General features: G+C 34.0%; 1 protein-coding gene across 1 annotated transcript in view; it reads right to left on the bottom strand.

Annotated features, from left to right (window-relative positions):
* Positions 1 to 1,719: 1,719 nt before the first annotated feature.
* Positions 1,720 to 16,988, bottom strand: part of LOC107589137 (sorting nexin-25-like) — a 77,384-nt gene continuing 62,115 nt past the window's right edge. Inside the window, exons 9-18 of the mRNA XM_016277488.1 lie at positions 15,521 to 15,796; positions 15,265 to 15,429; positions 11,542 to 11,682; positions 11,185 to 11,298; positions 10,224 to 10,385; positions 8,364 to 8,481; positions 7,177 to 7,243; positions 6,917 to 7,098; positions 3,868 to 3,968; positions 1,720 to 2,305 (exon numbers count right to left, since the gene is read on the bottom strand). Of these exons, the coding sequence (XP_016132974.1) occupies positions 2,240 to 2,305; positions 3,868 to 3,968; positions 6,917 to 7,098; positions 7,177 to 7,243; positions 8,364 to 8,481; positions 10,224 to 10,385; positions 11,185 to 11,298; positions 11,542 to 11,682; positions 15,265 to 15,429; positions 15,521 to 15,796 (1,392 nt within the window). The 3' untranslated portion in view covers positions 1,720 to 2,239. The remainder of the gene's footprint in view (positions 2,306 to 3,867; positions 3,969 to 6,916; positions 7,099 to 7,176; positions 7,244 to 8,363; positions 8,482 to 10,223; positions 10,386 to 11,184; positions 11,299 to 11,541; positions 11,683 to 15,264; positions 15,430 to 15,520; positions 15,797 to 16,988) is intronic.

The following is a 16,988-nucleotide window of genomic DNA, read 5'->3' as shown; positions in this document are numbered from 1 at the left end:
AGGTGAAAACATTTACTGATGCTCAAGAAGGCAACACAGCGCATTAAGAGCTGGGTGGTGTAAACTTTTTGAATCGGATGATCAGGGTAAATTGTACTTATTTTGTCTTCTGGGAAACATTTAAGTATTTATGTAGCTTCTTAAGTGCAGATGATCTTTAAACAAAAAAAAAGAAAAATGTACATATCATCTTGTTCAAAAGTTTACACCCCCTGTCTCTTAATGCACTGTGTTGCCTTCTTGAGCATCAGTAAATGATTTCACCTTATATAATAGTTATATATGAGTCCCTCAGTTGTCCTCGGTGTGAAAATATGGATCTCAAAATCATAGTCACTGTTGGAAAGGGTTCAAATATGCAAAAGATGCTGGAAAACCAAAGAATGTACAGGAGCTGCGGGATTTTTCTGAAGAACAGCAGGCAGTTGAACTGCTCAGGACCAACAAGGGACTCATGAACAACTATCACAAAATATAAAAACAGTCGTGGTCATCCAGGAAACGACAAAGTACTAAGATTCAAGGGTATGAAAACTTTTGAATGTGGTCATTTTTATAAATTCATTTATTATTTTATCTTGTGGAGTGCATGTCAACATCTGTTACAAGAAATAGCTTATTCAGGACAGTACCAAACAAAAAATAACATGCAATTTTCATGATCCCTCTTATTTTGTTTCAATTATTAACATTTTGCACATTCTACAAGGCGTATGTAAACCTATGAGCACAACTGTATATCTGACTCAGGTTTTTTTTTTTCTTTGCTTTTTTAGGATGCTGATGAATTAAAATGTTTAGTATTACTTCAGTGCCATTTAAGAACGATGCAAAGGAAAATCTTTTTAAAAATGCAGTTGAAAATGCAAGCGCCAGCTTCTAAGAAATGTAATCTTTATATTCAAGAATATTTTGAGAAATTTTGCTTACATCTTAAATATACGAGTTTACATTAAAAAAAAACATTATTTTCAACAAACTTTAAAAAATTTATAATATTCCATTTTAACAATACACATTTGAATAAACGATATTTTTTCTCTGTACGTCATAACTACTGTATATGACTACTTTTTGGGATTTTTGAAATATTTACAGGTATAATTACACATACTAAATATTTTTGAATTAATTAATAAATAAATAAACATAAAAGTTCAAGATATGAAATACTTCATATTTTTGTCTGAAATATTTACAGATATAATTACACAAACTAGATAATTTTGAAGAATAAATCAATAATAAATGAATGTTTTTTCTTTCAAAATGTTATATAATTACACTAACTAGGGATTTCTAACTAGAATGAATTAATTAATCAATAATTGTGATTGAAACTGTAAAACTATATAAAGTTGATATGAAATATTAAAGATATGAAATACTTTTTTAGATTGTTGTCTTTGAAATCTTTACAGACATAAAACAACTAGATATTTTTGATGAATAAAGAAAGAAGATATTAATTACTTTTTATGTTTTATTTGAAATTTCTACAGGTATAATTACACCTACCTGAGATATAAGCAAACTGAATAAGTCAAATAAATCAATATTGAAACTAAGAAACTGTAAACGAAAAACTATTGAAACTAAGAAAAGCTATGAAATGAAAACAACTGAAACTATAAGAAATTGTATTAAAGTTTAAAATATGAATTGCATTTTAATGTATACATTTAATATCACATTATATTAAAGACACAACACATGGCAAATCTTCTTCTGCATTTTATTGCTTATAAATGCTCTAGTCTATTTTGGTAAAAATAAAATTCTATAATAATAACAATATTAATAATAATATCACAAACAGAACCTTCACAATAACTGTACATGACATATTGCACGATTAAAAGCTTTCATAATGGTCACAATAATATGTAGGGAGTTTACAGAGGTCTGGGTTCTTCTTTTTACAGATGTGTAACACTCATTCCACTGTTCTTCACATTACACAGCAAAACCCCCTAGAAGAAAACAAAAGAGAGAAAGAAAAGCTGAAGATGACAGCTGGCAGTGGATGTGGTCCGTTCCTCCAAATCTCACCAGAGAGAAACACATCAACGGATTAAAACACAAACATATTCATGACGCTTCCCAGATCCAGCACTACAGAGTCAGTCAAGTGTTTTAGAAATAAAACAACAGAACAAAAAAAATAAATAACACCAAAAACAGCCATCCAGCACATTAGAGAAACACATCCTGAGCCTCTGATGTGACGTGAGGATGTTCAGGCCTGTACGGCCTCCACGCTCAGCTCGGGATAGAGTTCTTTAAGCAGCATCTCCAACAAGATCTGAGGAGAAACAGAGAAAACTTCATGCACACTCAGTGTATAATCATCGTTTCACCTTTAGATGGTACTACAGTATTATCACGTAAAACTATGAGCCTGGAAAACTGGATCATAGCAAAATTAGGCATCTATGTTAAAGCTATATATTTTAAAACCAATTTTAATTTAATTTAGTTTAAAATGTAGCTTAAAAATGTGGCATATTCACAGTCAATTAGAATAAAACAGCTGGCTTCCACAAGTTAACGTCCCTTTAATTTTCTCCATAGCAAAATTTTATTTTAATGAAACATAAAAACACATAACTGAGTGTCCTTGCATATTTGAAAAAATTAATAATAAAAAATAATTCAAAAACATATTTAATATATTTCAGGACAATTCAGAACATGATATATGTATATGTTGTTCAGAATTGTCCTAAAATATATTAAATGTTATTAAAATAAATGTAAATAAAATATTTAAATAAATAATAGAATATATAGAGATATAATAATACATTTAACAAATAACATAAAAAATACATATAAAATATATCGCTAAATATTAATATAATATACGTTTAAATATATTTTAATGCCACATGGGATAAAAGAATTGAGGTATACTAAAGTAATTGAGGTCTTGTATTTAGTATCTTTCTGTTTTGTTTCCCAATTTTCAAATACTTTATCAAGTTTGTAGTGTTGGTTTGGTTCATGGCTTAAAGTGCCCCTATTATGGATTTTTGAAAATGACCTTTCATGCAGCGTGTAACACAGCTCTAAGTGAATGAAAGCATCCTGCAAAGTTTTAAATCTGAAAGTGCACCGTGTATAAAGTTATTGTCTCTCAAAAGAAAGAGTCGACTCTGAATCATTGAAACGAGTCGTTTTTAAAACGAATCCCAAGCCGTTTCATGTTGATGTCAACATGAAACATTAGCATATTGCCCACCCACTTGTTGGTCTTTTCGCTTTGGTCTGAATGAAAATGCAAATTCATTCGTTGCCACTAGGTGCCACTTTTGTAGCTGTAAAAATAGCGGTTTCTCTGGAAACGCTGTACACAAAGCAGCACTGCGCTCACAAACGCTGCTTTATCAGGCATTGCAGGCATTATGAAATGAAAATGAGACCAATCGGACCAATCACCGCAGATTAGCGTCACGCAAAGGAGGGGTTTGGAAAAATTAATCGTTGAGCGAATCGTTTGGGAGTCCTTGAGCAAGTAAGGTAAAAATTAATGCATATTGCAAGACAATGAAAGTGTTTTTTGGCCTTGCATGCTTGTCAACCTGTTGTTGGGGACTCCCACAAACCAAAATATGAACTTTTCATTACCCATAATAGGGGCACTTTAAAAACCCTTTATTTGAGGGTTAAAAAAACAGCTTGAGTGACACTCCATTCAGGTTCATTCCTGCCACTTTCCCTGTGAAAGATGTAAATCTGTCGTGTCATGAGAGTATTTCAACAGAAAGCAGAAACGAGAACATCCGCTGACTGAAAGTGAAAGCCTGAGATATAAATAAACTGGAGCAAGGTTAACGGTCAGTCCCAGAGCGCTGGGTGACTTACGTAGAGAAGGTGTCTGTTGGCACTGGTCTCCTGAAGTGCATTAAAGATCCTGATGATCCCGTATCTGGCGTTCTGCTGCCCCACGAGATTCTGAAGTGCATCTAAACAACAAAAAACAGCATTTTTGCTCTCATTACACAGTCTCTGCTGTCCAGCTTTCCAGCGAAAGATTGAAATCCTCATTAAAAAGCCGTTTTGATCGTGGTGAGTCTCTGTGGTGTGGGCCTGTGAGAGCTGGAGAGTGAAGCAGTATTGTCAAGCGCTCTGAGCACAGGCAGGTGTAATTGCTCTCGCTGGAGTGTGCTTTAAGTGTCCCGCTCTAATTAAAAAGCGCCATGCAGGCAGAAACAGCAACGAAGCCTTTTACATTAACAACGTCGCACTTTAGAACAAAATAAAACCTTTTTCCAAGGTGACTGAATCGGCACAGGGTTAGTTTTTGTATTCATTTGGATTTTAAAAGGGTCCTATTATGTTCCTTTACAAAGTCTTGATTTTGTTTTGGGGGTGTACTAGAACATGCTCTCATGCTTTTTCACATCATTTACATTATTACAATACCTTTCTCCCCAGCCTGGCACAAACGGCTCGATTAGTTTTGACTTTGATGAAGGCCCACCTTCCGAAAAACGAAATGTTTTGTGATTGGTTAGCTGTCCCAGTGCGTTGTGATTGGCGAACAGCTTAGACGGTGTTTCAGCACTGCCCCGCCCCTTGCCAAAGCAGCGAGTTCCGTCTGCTCCGGTATAGTCAAGGATGGCGTCAATATTGCCATACCAATTTGAGCCGGATTCAGATCCAGAGAATATTGAACAAGAGGATTGTGCAGAACCTTTGCACGCACGGATATTGCAAGACATATTAGAGTGGTAATGTTATTGTTGTTTTTTTTGGCTAAATCACGTTTTAGATAGAATGTCAACAACCGCTTAAAAATAACTGCATTTACTATGTACAGATAAGTGCAACTGCAATATGTCTTATGCTTATTGTTCTTTAATTCTAACATTATAACATGAATTGCAGTGAAACTGTTATACAGTTGAATTTATTTATACCATAAGTCTTATAATTGAAGTGTAAATTCTGCAGATTACATAATTTTCCAGTATTGTACTGTGAGCGATTTAAAAAAATGTTTTCATAATTGTAACATAGATAATTATTCAGGTGCATGTGTAATAACTTGCGAAAACCTGACGCTACAGCAGCACTTCTTCTTCGTCGTCGTCTTGTCTGATGCACTCAACCAAGCGTTCTCACCACGCCCTCGCCCCAACCATTCGAATTTCTGTAGGCGGGATTTATTTTAATGATACTCTAATGGGCCGCTTTATGACATCATAAAACCCGGAAAACAAACGCTGTAGTCCAAACGAGCCGTTTGTTGTAGTTCTTGAAAAGGGATTTTTTTAAACGAAATATCTCCCTTTGGAGTGGGCTTTGAAGATTTGTAATGTTGTAGATCTTTTTTCAAGCCCAAACGTACACACTACACACTGACTAAAATTCAAAAAGTGAAAAAGTATAATAGGACCCCTTTAAAAAAATGTTTCAACAATATTTATATTTACCAAAATTATAATATTACAATATTTATAAATACAAATGGTCAGCTAGGTAGTAATGCCTTTTCACACCTATTGTTTTTAATCACAATAGCTGTAAAAAAAAAAAAATAAACTAAATAAATAAATAATAAGAATAATGCAACAGGAATTACCGTAATTACAAGGTTCCAACTTTGAAAAAAAAGAGACTTCTGTTACCAGCAAACAACTGAAATGGTAGAGGCTTGTTTAGATGTCGTTAGTGACTACTAAATATTAATTTTTTATTCAATGTCTAAGTTCATATAGCTTTCGTTAAATGAAATAAAGCTGAAACAAAACATAAAATCAATCAAAACCTTCAAATTAAAAAACTTTGAAAAATAAAAAGTAAATAAAATCATAAAATATAATAAATAAAATGTATAAAAAATTGAAAAATACCGTGGCAACTAGCTGAAATAAGCTTAAGTACTCAAATGACTAAAAATTGAAATAAAAATAAAGCAAAATAGAAATATAAAAAAATAAAAAGACAAAAGGCATAAAGTTACTGAAATGGTAGAGGCTTCAATATTGAAATGTTGTTAATGACTGCTAAATATAGATTTTTTTTATTCAGTGTCTAAGTTTATATAGTTTTCGTTAAATGAAATAAAGCTGAAACAAAACATAAAATCAATCAAATAAAACCTTAAAATTAAAAAAACCTTGAAAATTAAAACAACAAATAAGATAATAAATAATAAATTAAATTAATACAAATTGAAAAATGCTTTGGCAACTAACTGAAATTAAATAAGCTGAAATATTAAAATTACTAAAACTGAAATAAAAAGGTAACACTTTACAATAAGGTTCATTAGTTAACTACATTAGTTAACATGAACTAATAATGAACTGCACTTATACAGCGTTTATTAATCTTTGTTAATGTTAATTTCAACATTTACTAATACATTATTAAAATCTTGTTAACATTAGTTAATGCACTGTGAACTAATATGAACATCTGTATTTTTATTAACTAACATTAGTGTAGATTAGTAAATACAGTAACAAATGTATTGCTCATGGTTAGTTCATGTTAGTTAATATATTAACTAATGTTTAACTAATGAACCTTATTGTAAAGTGTTACCAATAAAAATAAAGCAAAATAAAAAAGACAAAAGCATCAAGTAACTAAAACAAATCATTTAAAATAAAATTTTAATTAAAAAAAATAAATAATTCAAATTATTAATAAATACTAAAATAATATACAAATAATGCTAAAATAACACTGTTCAGTATTTCCCTTGAGTATCTGGAATTCATGTATTTTCGTCACAGATGCATTCATTTTGGCGGTATGAATGTAATTCTAATAAAACCTGAATAGCAAACAGCCGGTCATCTTTGTGTGTAAATGTTATGAAAATAAATATAATATTTATTTTGAAATATACCGTGTTTAACCTTCCCTCGTGAGAAGGGAATTTCTTATTTGTGCTCACCTGGGATGTTGTCTAGAAGCTTCTGTTGTGCTCTCTCCTTGGTTTCTCTGCGTTCACTCTCCGAGCGGCTTTTGTTATGAGGTGCGAGTTTCCCGCTGGGCCAAAACGTGTCCCGGAATATATTAATGTAGTAAACCAACATCTGCTCACTGAAGATCCAGTTTACAGTGTCTCTGATTTGCCTGCAGAGGACGAGAGACAAAGATCAACTCAATCAACTCAACTCAAAGTTTCCATTACCTCCATTCGTGAATGCTTACTTGTTTATAGTCCGTCCAAACGTGACCTGAACCAGTGCAATTAGTGTCTTCCGCACCCACTTAAACACTGCAGAGAGAAAAACACGCAAATCTGACTCAACCAATGTTTCTTTTTTTTGAGGGAAATAAAAAAATTATACTTTTATTTAGGAAAGGACGCATTAAATTGATCAAAAGTGACAGTAAAGACATTTATAATGATGGCTTCACATGTCTTTTTTTTCATATTTTTCCTCAGATTGGGCAATTTAGTTTTTTTTCTTCCTTGAATATGTTATTCTCCATATTCTCACTATATCATACTTTCACTTTTTAAATTTTAAATGTTTTTTTTTTTTAATACTTAGTCCGAAGTTTCAAAAAAATACGATTTTCCAGACTATTCTTTCATACAGTAGTGTGACTTTATAGAGTAGTATTTGTTGGGTGTTGTGCACTAGCGTTTAGCAGCAGATGGCATGTGCACTTCAGCTAGAGAAGCATCAGTCACACGGTCCTGTGGAACCAATGTTTCTTTTTTTTGAGGGAAATAAAAAAATTATACTTTTATTTAGCAAAGGACGCATTAAATTGATCAAAAGTGACAGAAAAGACATTTATAATGATGGCTTCACATGTCTTTTTTTTTCATATTTTTCCTCAGATTGGGCAATTTAGTTTTTTTTCTTCCTTGAATATGTTATTCTCCATATTCTCACTATATCATACTTTCACTTTTTAAATTTTAAATGTTTTTTTTTTTTAATACTTAGTCCGAAGTTTCAAAAAAATACGATTTTCCAGACATGGCTTCACATGTCTTTTTTTTCATATTTTTCCTCAGATTGGGCAATTTAGTTTTTTTTCTTCCTTGAATATGTTATTCTCCATATTCTCACTATATCATACTTTCACTTTTTAAATTTTAAATGTTTTTTTTTTTTAATACTTAGTCCGAAGTTTCAAAAAAATACGATTTTCCAGACTATTATTTCATACAGTAGTGTGACTTTATAGAGTAGTATTTGTTGGGTGTTGTGCACTAGCGTTTAGCAGCAGATGGCATGTGCACTTCAGCTAGAGAAGCATCAGTCACACGGTCCTGTGGTCAAAGATCTGTTGCGTTTCACACCGTCACAGTCTGACTGCACACATTGCATCAGTGCGGGTGACAGTGAGTCATCTGAGCAGTGTGTTGTTATACTCACTGCCCCTGAGTTCAAAGATCTCTCCGATCAGCATGAAGCAGGGCTCAGCCAGCGCGTCCTTCCTCCCGTCCGTCTCGTCGCCGTAGTCTGAGAGGTCGCTGTCATCCTCACCTTCATCCTGACACACATACACACAATCAGATTCATCACGTCTGATCTGACATCTGTGCCATCTCTGCTGCTTTTTATAATCATTATTTAGTGGTTTGGTGTATGGTGTGAAATGAAATGAGTAGGGATGTAACGATTCACTCAACTCACGATTTTATTTAATTTTTTACAAAATGAGATTTAAGACAAATTATAAATTAAATGTGTCCTTTTATTATTGCTTGGACAAAATGCAGCACATTTCTTTGTGAAATATAACACTATAATAATATACTAATATAGCACTTGTATATTATTGCTCTTTTGTTAGTTTTGACTGCTTCTATTGTCCCCATTTGTAAGTCGCTTTGGATAAAAGTGTCTGCTAAATGACAAAATGTAAATATAATGTAAATGTAAATAACTAAACTAAATTGAAATTTTAAAACAAGCCCCAAATCAAATAAATATTTAACACAAATAAAACAAATCTCTTCATATAAACAAACTAAGGCTTTAGATTCACTCTCTGCCAGCAGGTGGCACTTAAAGCGTTTCCTGGTTTCCGCTGTAGGCCTAAACAAAGCAGCGCTGCACTTATGAACTTTAATATGTATTATACAGAGGCAAGATGAAAAGAAAAAATACCATCTAAACTTTTCTAAAGACAGTAAGTTCCCCTCAGACATGCATTCATATAAACTCCTACCCCTAAATGAATCGCGATTTGTTTAGCATCTCAAACGATTTGAATCGTCACATACAGTATTTGAATCGATTTTCAACCGATCGGATTTGTAACCGATCGTTACATCCCTACAAATGAGCCTTTAAATTTAGTCTTCAATGGATAATCATTGTGGCTCGCCGAAATTATTTATTTACTTCATATAAATTAATGGGGTTTTTCACTACAAATATCTAAACATTCTTATTGTAAATCAACAAACATATACAGTACATGAGAAGCTAAATGACAAGATTACAAGCCTTGTTTCCTAAAAAATGTATTAAAATTAAGTGACATTAGACTTTGAACGAAAGAAAAATATCTGTCAGTAAAACCAGCAAAGCAATAAAAATGTTTTCTAATTAAGTTTTAAGATTATTAAGGCTTTTTTCTTGTTTCAAACAAAGTTTGTTTTAAAGTATTTCATTTATTATCGTTGTAATTTTCTTCTCAAGTATTTTAAATATTTATACTGGAAAATAAGACAAAAATACACTTTTTTGTTATGTTATGCAAAATATTAAAGTGTTACTCAATATTTTGTCTTGTTAGAATTCCAATAAAAAAAAAAATACAGAAGAGTAAACTGACAAAAACTGTTGGCCAATGGGGTAAATTTTAAAAATAAATAATTAAAAAAACTGAATTCAATAAATGGGTTATTTTTAAGTAAATACTTTTTTTAATCCGGTTTTGTTACAAAAAATGTTACAAAATTTCATTAGATAATAATCTTATGCTACTTTGCTTCTTAAGTAAGTGTATGTTGTAATTAGCATGGTTACATATTTTTGCTGGAAAACAAAAAAAAACTTTTATTTTTTTATTTTTTCAGTTTTTCATTTTTTTCAGTTAGCATAGCTGAAAACACAAACAACTCATTTAACAATATTTTCACTCTAAACTTTTTTTATTTTATTATTTTAGTCTTCTGTGAAGACGATGGCTTATAATTATCTGTAAAAACAATATAGGTCTATAGAATGTCCACATTAAGTGTGTGTGTGTGTGTGTGTGTGTGTGTGTGTGTGTGTGTGTACCTCCTGGTGTGAGAAGAAGTCTCCCGGCAGTCTCTCCAGGAAGGATGCGAGAGAGAAGGAGGATTTCTTCTGGATGTCGATGACCTTCAGGTGCTCTGGTGATGGACTGAGAAAGGCATACAGCGCCTCGCTCTGACACATGCGCTCATCTGTCAACACTTTCTACAGAGGAAACACACACATACAAACTAAAACTTCATGAATCTAGAAATAAACTTCTTAAAATCACAGCCCTGAATCAAATGAGACCAGAAATACACACAAGCACACTCCTGGTGTACATCAACTTAAAAATAATCAGAGGTTTGAAATGTGACAGAAATGTGACTCAAAGTAAACTGGCACGGTGAAAAGCTTTAGTAAGCATAGTGAATATTTAAACATTTCATTAGTGCTATATGATGACATATGTCTTAAAATAGGTGTAAATAATTAAATATCCAATAAGGAAAAATGTGAAAAAAACCCAGTATCAGTCGATAACAGATATGGTGCTGATATATTGCGTCCCTAAAAGTCATTTTTATATTTTTGTGGTGCTAAAAAATTTTTTTATATATATATATATATATATATATATATATATATATATATATCATAATATTTTGTTTATTATTAAGCAATGAAGTGATTTTGTTTGAAAATGTTTTTAATATTTACAATAAAAAATTTTTTTAAAGATAATTAAGATCATTACGTGTTTAAAACATCACATATTTTGAACTTTTTAATGAAAATGTACATTCTGTTCAAGTCAAATACAGAAAACTCTCTGATATTCAGTTTATGTATTTAAAAATATATATTGGAAAATGCTGTGGAAACAAGTTTCCTGCAATAAGTTTGGATCAAATGGATGAAAATGAATGAATGAATGAATGAAGTAATTAATTAAAAACCACAAGTCACTGATTGTTTGTTTTTAATAGCACATTCCTCAATGAGACTGGAAAAGACTCACCTGTAAAAACGTGTTGAGTTGGTTTTTGGATTTGTCAAGGAATTTTTGGTCGATTGATTTGAATGGCAGTTTACTGAGTGAGGGAAGCTGGACTTTCTTGAGTGACGGAAAACACTGCAAAAGAAAAACGGAAAGAAAGATGAACGGTGGGTAAGAAGCATCAGTCCGTGGTTTTATGTTCTGTCATGCATAATCTGTATCAGAACTGATAATGTACAACAATTAGTTCATTGCCACAGCAGCTTGACAATGGCCGCAGCAGAGGGCCGTCACAGATCAGTGCTATTTGAAACACTACGCCAGCACATGATATCACACATCAGAGGTGTGGCAGCGTACTGTAAATATCAGCTGTACCTCCGTCAACTTCCTGTGCAAAGCCTGAAACTCGCTGAGCTTCCTGGTGACGGTCCAGCGGTTGTTCTTGCAGTCGTCGTCTTCAGAAAGACTCACTGCTACAAAGTAACACGCCATCTGCTCGCCATTCTCCTCAGAGGCCTACGAGATACACATACTGTGATTTTAGCATAGTTATTTTCACTCACTCTGATTCACGTTGTGCAGTGAATAAAATAAAATTAAAATAGAATTGAAATTACATCAAATGAAATTCAAATAGAATTTAAATAAAAAAATTAATTTAAATGAAAACAGAATTTAAATAAAAATAAAACAATTAAATAGAATTGAAATTAAAATGAAAAGAAAATGGAATTGAAATCAATTGAAATGAAAATAGAATTTAAATAAAAAATAAATCATAATTGAAATAGAATAGAACTGAAATAAAATGAAAAAAGAATCGAAATAAAATGAAATTTGAATTGAAATAAAATAAAAACGAAAACGGAATTTAAATAAAATCAGAATTGAAATAATATAAAAATAGAAATAAAATAAAACAAATTTGATTCATGTTTTTAACATTTTAACATTTACATTTGCTCATTTAACAATTATTTGAGCAAAATCTTTGCGGTAAAAGATTTAATTTGGCTTGAATTAAATCATTTTGCATGTAATGCATCTGATTCTGCCCAGAACTGAGACGACAGGAAAACAATAACATCACATGAAGCAACTGATTTAAAAAGCTGTGTGTCATTTTGCAGCCAATTAACAGATAAATCGCTAATATACGAATGACTCACTCCTGAGCAGAAATATGCAAATGTGTGCTGTTCCTCATCAGAGCTCCAGGAAAAGAGAGGAAAAATGATTGATGGGGCTCTTGTTTACTTATACAGAACAATGGTACTTAACTAAAAAACACTGAAAAGAAAAAAACAGATGTGCTTCTTTTTAAAGGCCAGAGGAGTTTTAAAGGGGTCATATGATGCTGCTAAAAAAGAACATTATTTTGTGTATTTGGTGTAATGAAATGTGTTTATGCGGTTTAAGGTTAAAAAAACACATTTTCTACATACTGTACATTATTGTTCCTCCTCTATGCCCCACCTTTCTGAAACGCGACGATTTTTACAAAGCTCATCGGTCTGAAAAGCAAGGTGTGCTGTGATTGGCCAGCTATCCAGTGTGTTATGATTGGCTGAATACCGCAAGCGTGTAACAGAAATGTTACGCCCCTCACCACACTGTGATGCCCTGTCAGGCCGGAGCGATGATTCAAAAACATGAAAACCCATTATAAACGAGGCATTCGTTGCATCCAGTGGGGACATAATTAAGGATTATAATGACTTATACTGTCTTTTTACGCGTTGCGTTCGAATATTTGGGTTGACGTGTTCTGGAACAGTGTTGTAAATACAACTTAACCACTGATTTCTAGTCATGTCCATTTTTGGAAGGCCAAACAAAGTAGTTTCGCTTTCACAACGAAACACAGCGTCACACACGGCGGCCTAGAGTGAGCAGAGGCCGGGGGCAAGAGAGAGGAACGCCCCGAGGGCTAGAGTGAGCAGAGGCAGCGGGCTTGAGAATGGCGCGGCTGGCGGATTTCGACGAAGGAGCGTCCGGAGGGCTTGTGGCAACCACATGTGACGACCCCGGGCTGGACTCCACTTCGTCCACGGTGAAAGCCGATCCGGCGATCCACAGCGCAAAGTTGTATTTCCTCAGTGACCAGCACGGATCAGCTCCAGGCATGATGAAGCAGATATCGTCCTCTTTTGGAAGGCCAAACAAAGTAGTTTCGCTTTCACAACTAAACACACAGCACCTTCACGACATGGCGGCGGCGACAACAATACTACAGCGAGAATCAAAGTTACACCTTCTTTCTTTGCGTGAACATTTGGGCGGCATTATGCAAATCTTCCTACATAGTGAGGTAGACATGTGGGGGCGTGTTAGAACGAGCCGTTTTAGGTAGGTGTGGCTGACTCTTAACTTTTATAAAGAATATCTCTTTGGATTTGAGACTTTAGTCTTTGCAACTTTACAGATCTTCTTTATGCACCAAGAGCTTGTAACACTCCAAAGAGAAAGGAAAAATTGAAATCGCATCATATGACCCCTTTAAGGATGCAGGTGATCAGAATAAAATCAATACAGTAGCTCTACTCTACATGTTAAATATATAAAAACACAGATGAACAGATTAGAGTAAGTTTTCTTTATTTTTCACCCAAGATGTTGTTGAATGATGAAAAGAGTTTTCAAATTGAATTTGTGGTTGCATTCGATTTTAATACGGCATTTCAAAACATGCTGCATCAGTTTTGATTTCAGTTACTCTATGTCAGTCTGCATTCATTTTTGACATGCTATACAGATCTATTGCATGGCTTCAAAATAATCTGGAAAAATCCTCTAAGAGCACTGACACCTTTATTACTGTGACTATACTGAGATGGTGGCTCTCTGTGAAGTTAAACAGATGGAATGACGGATGATTAAGGAGGACAGCAGGACTGCGTATGATCTAATGACTGTATTTGTAAAAGAGTCAAACACACAGGAAATTAATCACTGTTACTTTAAGGAAAGAATGTTGTGAGAGCCGAATAAAACACCACAGACAATCATGCAAGGGATTACAATATGCTGCTGTGGCGATCACAGAACTCAATGCAACAACTGATTGTAAGATTGTATTTTTCAACTGATTGAAGTCAGAATGTGTGAAAACACGGTTGATATGTCACTGCTGCACTCTGTGGTTTAAGAATTTGTTTGATCTTTTAAAGTGAAAGTACTCTGTGTTACCGATGTAATTCCTGTGATTGTAGTGAACAGCATGTAAACAGCACTTTACCAAAAGTTACATCATGTCCCTTTCTGATATGCTTGTATGCATCACCAGGTTTTCCAGGATAACCAGATTTACCATCTTATCTTGGTCATGGCAGTGAAAGATTAGATATAACTTTACGATGATATAAGATGTCTAATATTAGCCAATAGCTAATAAATTCTTAAGATTTTACTCGCCAGTGTGTGAGTTGGAGGCTAAGTATAAGTTTAGCACAGATATATTATTCACTCGCCAAACACTCTGAGCGCTTCAGAGTTTCATTCTTTGTCAAGCAATCTGTGATATTTCATCTCAATGGATGCGCAGTGCACCTGTGTTTGTGTATTTCGCGTACTGTAAACTCTAGTGTGAGTTTAATAATAGAAGAACTTCTATTATTAAACAATACTTGATTATCATATTATAATGCTTGACTTACTGATGTTAAGAGTGTACTTTCAGATATTTAAAAAGCTGTGCCATTTTACAATATATATATATATATACTGTGTACATATATACTGTATATCAGTGGTGGGCCGTCAGGGCCAGCAAAGCCTTTAATATTTAAAAATCTTAAACTTTTGATCCCTAATGTATTTGTTAAATTCAAAATATTCGCATTTATAAACAACAAAAAAAAAAAAACATATTAGGGATGCACAATGAAAGTTTAATTTAAAATGTGTTTTTGTAACAAATAGGGTTGAACATTCAAATTAATTAGTTGTAACCAATCACAAACGTGTCCATTGATCACATGGATGCACTGGCCAATCACAGATCTGATGCACAAAAAATGATCAATCTGAATTTATTTATTATTATTTCAGATAAAAGGATACTATTTCACATCAATGGGGCTATAATTCTGGGTTTACCTTTTTATCAGGTCGTGGTGCGTTCTGGATGGAACCCAGGGCTTGGCGTTTGTACTCCAGCCTCTCGTACAGCTGGTGTAGTTTGGTTGCGGCGTAACTGGCCTGTTCGTTGATGCCTTTGCTGCCTTCATCCAGGGCCACGTCCCCTCCTTCCATCACCGGACCCTAAACGCACAGAAATACAAGAGAAAAATCACCGAAAATGGCGATGGAGTGTTTGGATGTAGAAGCCAGGCTCATATCATGTTAAACTCACGGCGTCGTCTTTCTCCTCGCTGCTGGAGTGTGAGCTGCTCCTTTGCTCCTCTCGTTTAATGAGCCGCTCGTACAGGTCGCTCACCAGGAAGGATGGGTAATAGCGCTCCTTCATGGTCTCGTACACATCTCCCTGGATCCTGTGGAACACGTCTGTACCCTTGTTCCCCACCAGCGTCTGCTGGATCTCTTTATAAAGAGCCTTCTCCACCGGGATCTCCCTGCTCTCCACAAAGAAGTTCTGGTAGATCTCTCCAACCAGCTGTGGCACTTCATTCTGCACAGAGGAAGACTATCAGACCTGATCTGGAGTACAGACATTGAAACCAGGCACATTCTTGTCTTGTTTTTTTAAAGGCATTCCTTTAAAAGTGAATCTCACAGGTAGGTCACATTTAATCGCCAACAAAAGAAAAAAATCTAACTGTATACGTTGCATAAAATTTGGCATAGACATTAATGTTTATACTTATATTTTATGTGCAAATATATATATATATATTTTATAAATAGTGTGTGTGTGTGTGTGTGTGTGTGTGTGTATATATATAATTATTGTATGTATATGTATAAATATTGTATAATTATTGTATGATTTCAAAAGAGTAAATAAAAAAAATATATATATAGTAAATTTAATAATCAAATAAAAAATATATATATAAAATAACATAAATCAATTCATTAAAGGCAGTCCAACAAATACTGCCTCTGTAAATATATGACTTAAATATAAATATATAACTTTTTTTTTTTTGCATTATTGTAATTATCTTTTTCACATTAAAGGGGTCATATGATGTGATTTCAAGTTTTCCTTTCTCTTTGGAGTGTTACAAGCTGATTGTGCATAGATAAGATCCCTGAAGTTGCAAAGACTAAAGTCTCAAAACCAAAGAGATATTCTTTATCAACGTTAAGACTCTGCCACACCCCCCTAAAACGGCTCGTTCTAACACGCCCCCACATATCTACCTCACTATGTGGAAATATTAGCATAATGCCGCCCAAATGTGCACGCAAAGAAAGAAGGCGTGGTTTCAGTAACCGCAGTTAGTGTTGAAGCAGCATGCCAGGGAGAAGCTGTGTGTTTCTAGGCGAAAGCAAAAGCACTTTATTTGGCCTTCCGAAAGTAGATGCATTTAGGAATCTTTAAGATTACTTACAACAGAACAGCAATGAATTTTATGGACGACCGTTTTGTGAACGTAGGAGAGGAGGTAATTCTGACTTTACTATGACAATCTGGTGCTTCTGAATCAGCTACTGTTTTGTTGTTAGCTTAAGTATTTGCTATTGACTGTTCAAATGCGGAGTTTTGCACATCGTGTGTGTGTGTGCGCGCGCGCGAGCGAGCGAGAGAGCGAGAGAGAGAGAGAAGAGAGGAGGGGGGAGGGGGGTCACATCACAGTGGAGTCAGCTGTCTTAACCGTGGCTTGTGTACTGCAAACACATACCAGCGTCATCAC

The sequence above is a fragment of the Sinocyclocheilus grahami genome, unplaced genomic scaffold (genome assembly GCF_001515645.1).
Source record: "Sinocyclocheilus grahami isolate Dianchi unplaced genomic scaffold, SAMN03320097.WGS_v1.1 scaffold112.1, whole genome shotgun sequence".
Classification (NCBI taxonomy): domain Eukaryota; kingdom Metazoa; phylum Chordata; class Actinopteri; order Cypriniformes; family Cyprinidae; genus Sinocyclocheilus; species Sinocyclocheilus grahami.
This window is presented reverse-complemented; position numbering and strand designations above follow the sequence as displayed.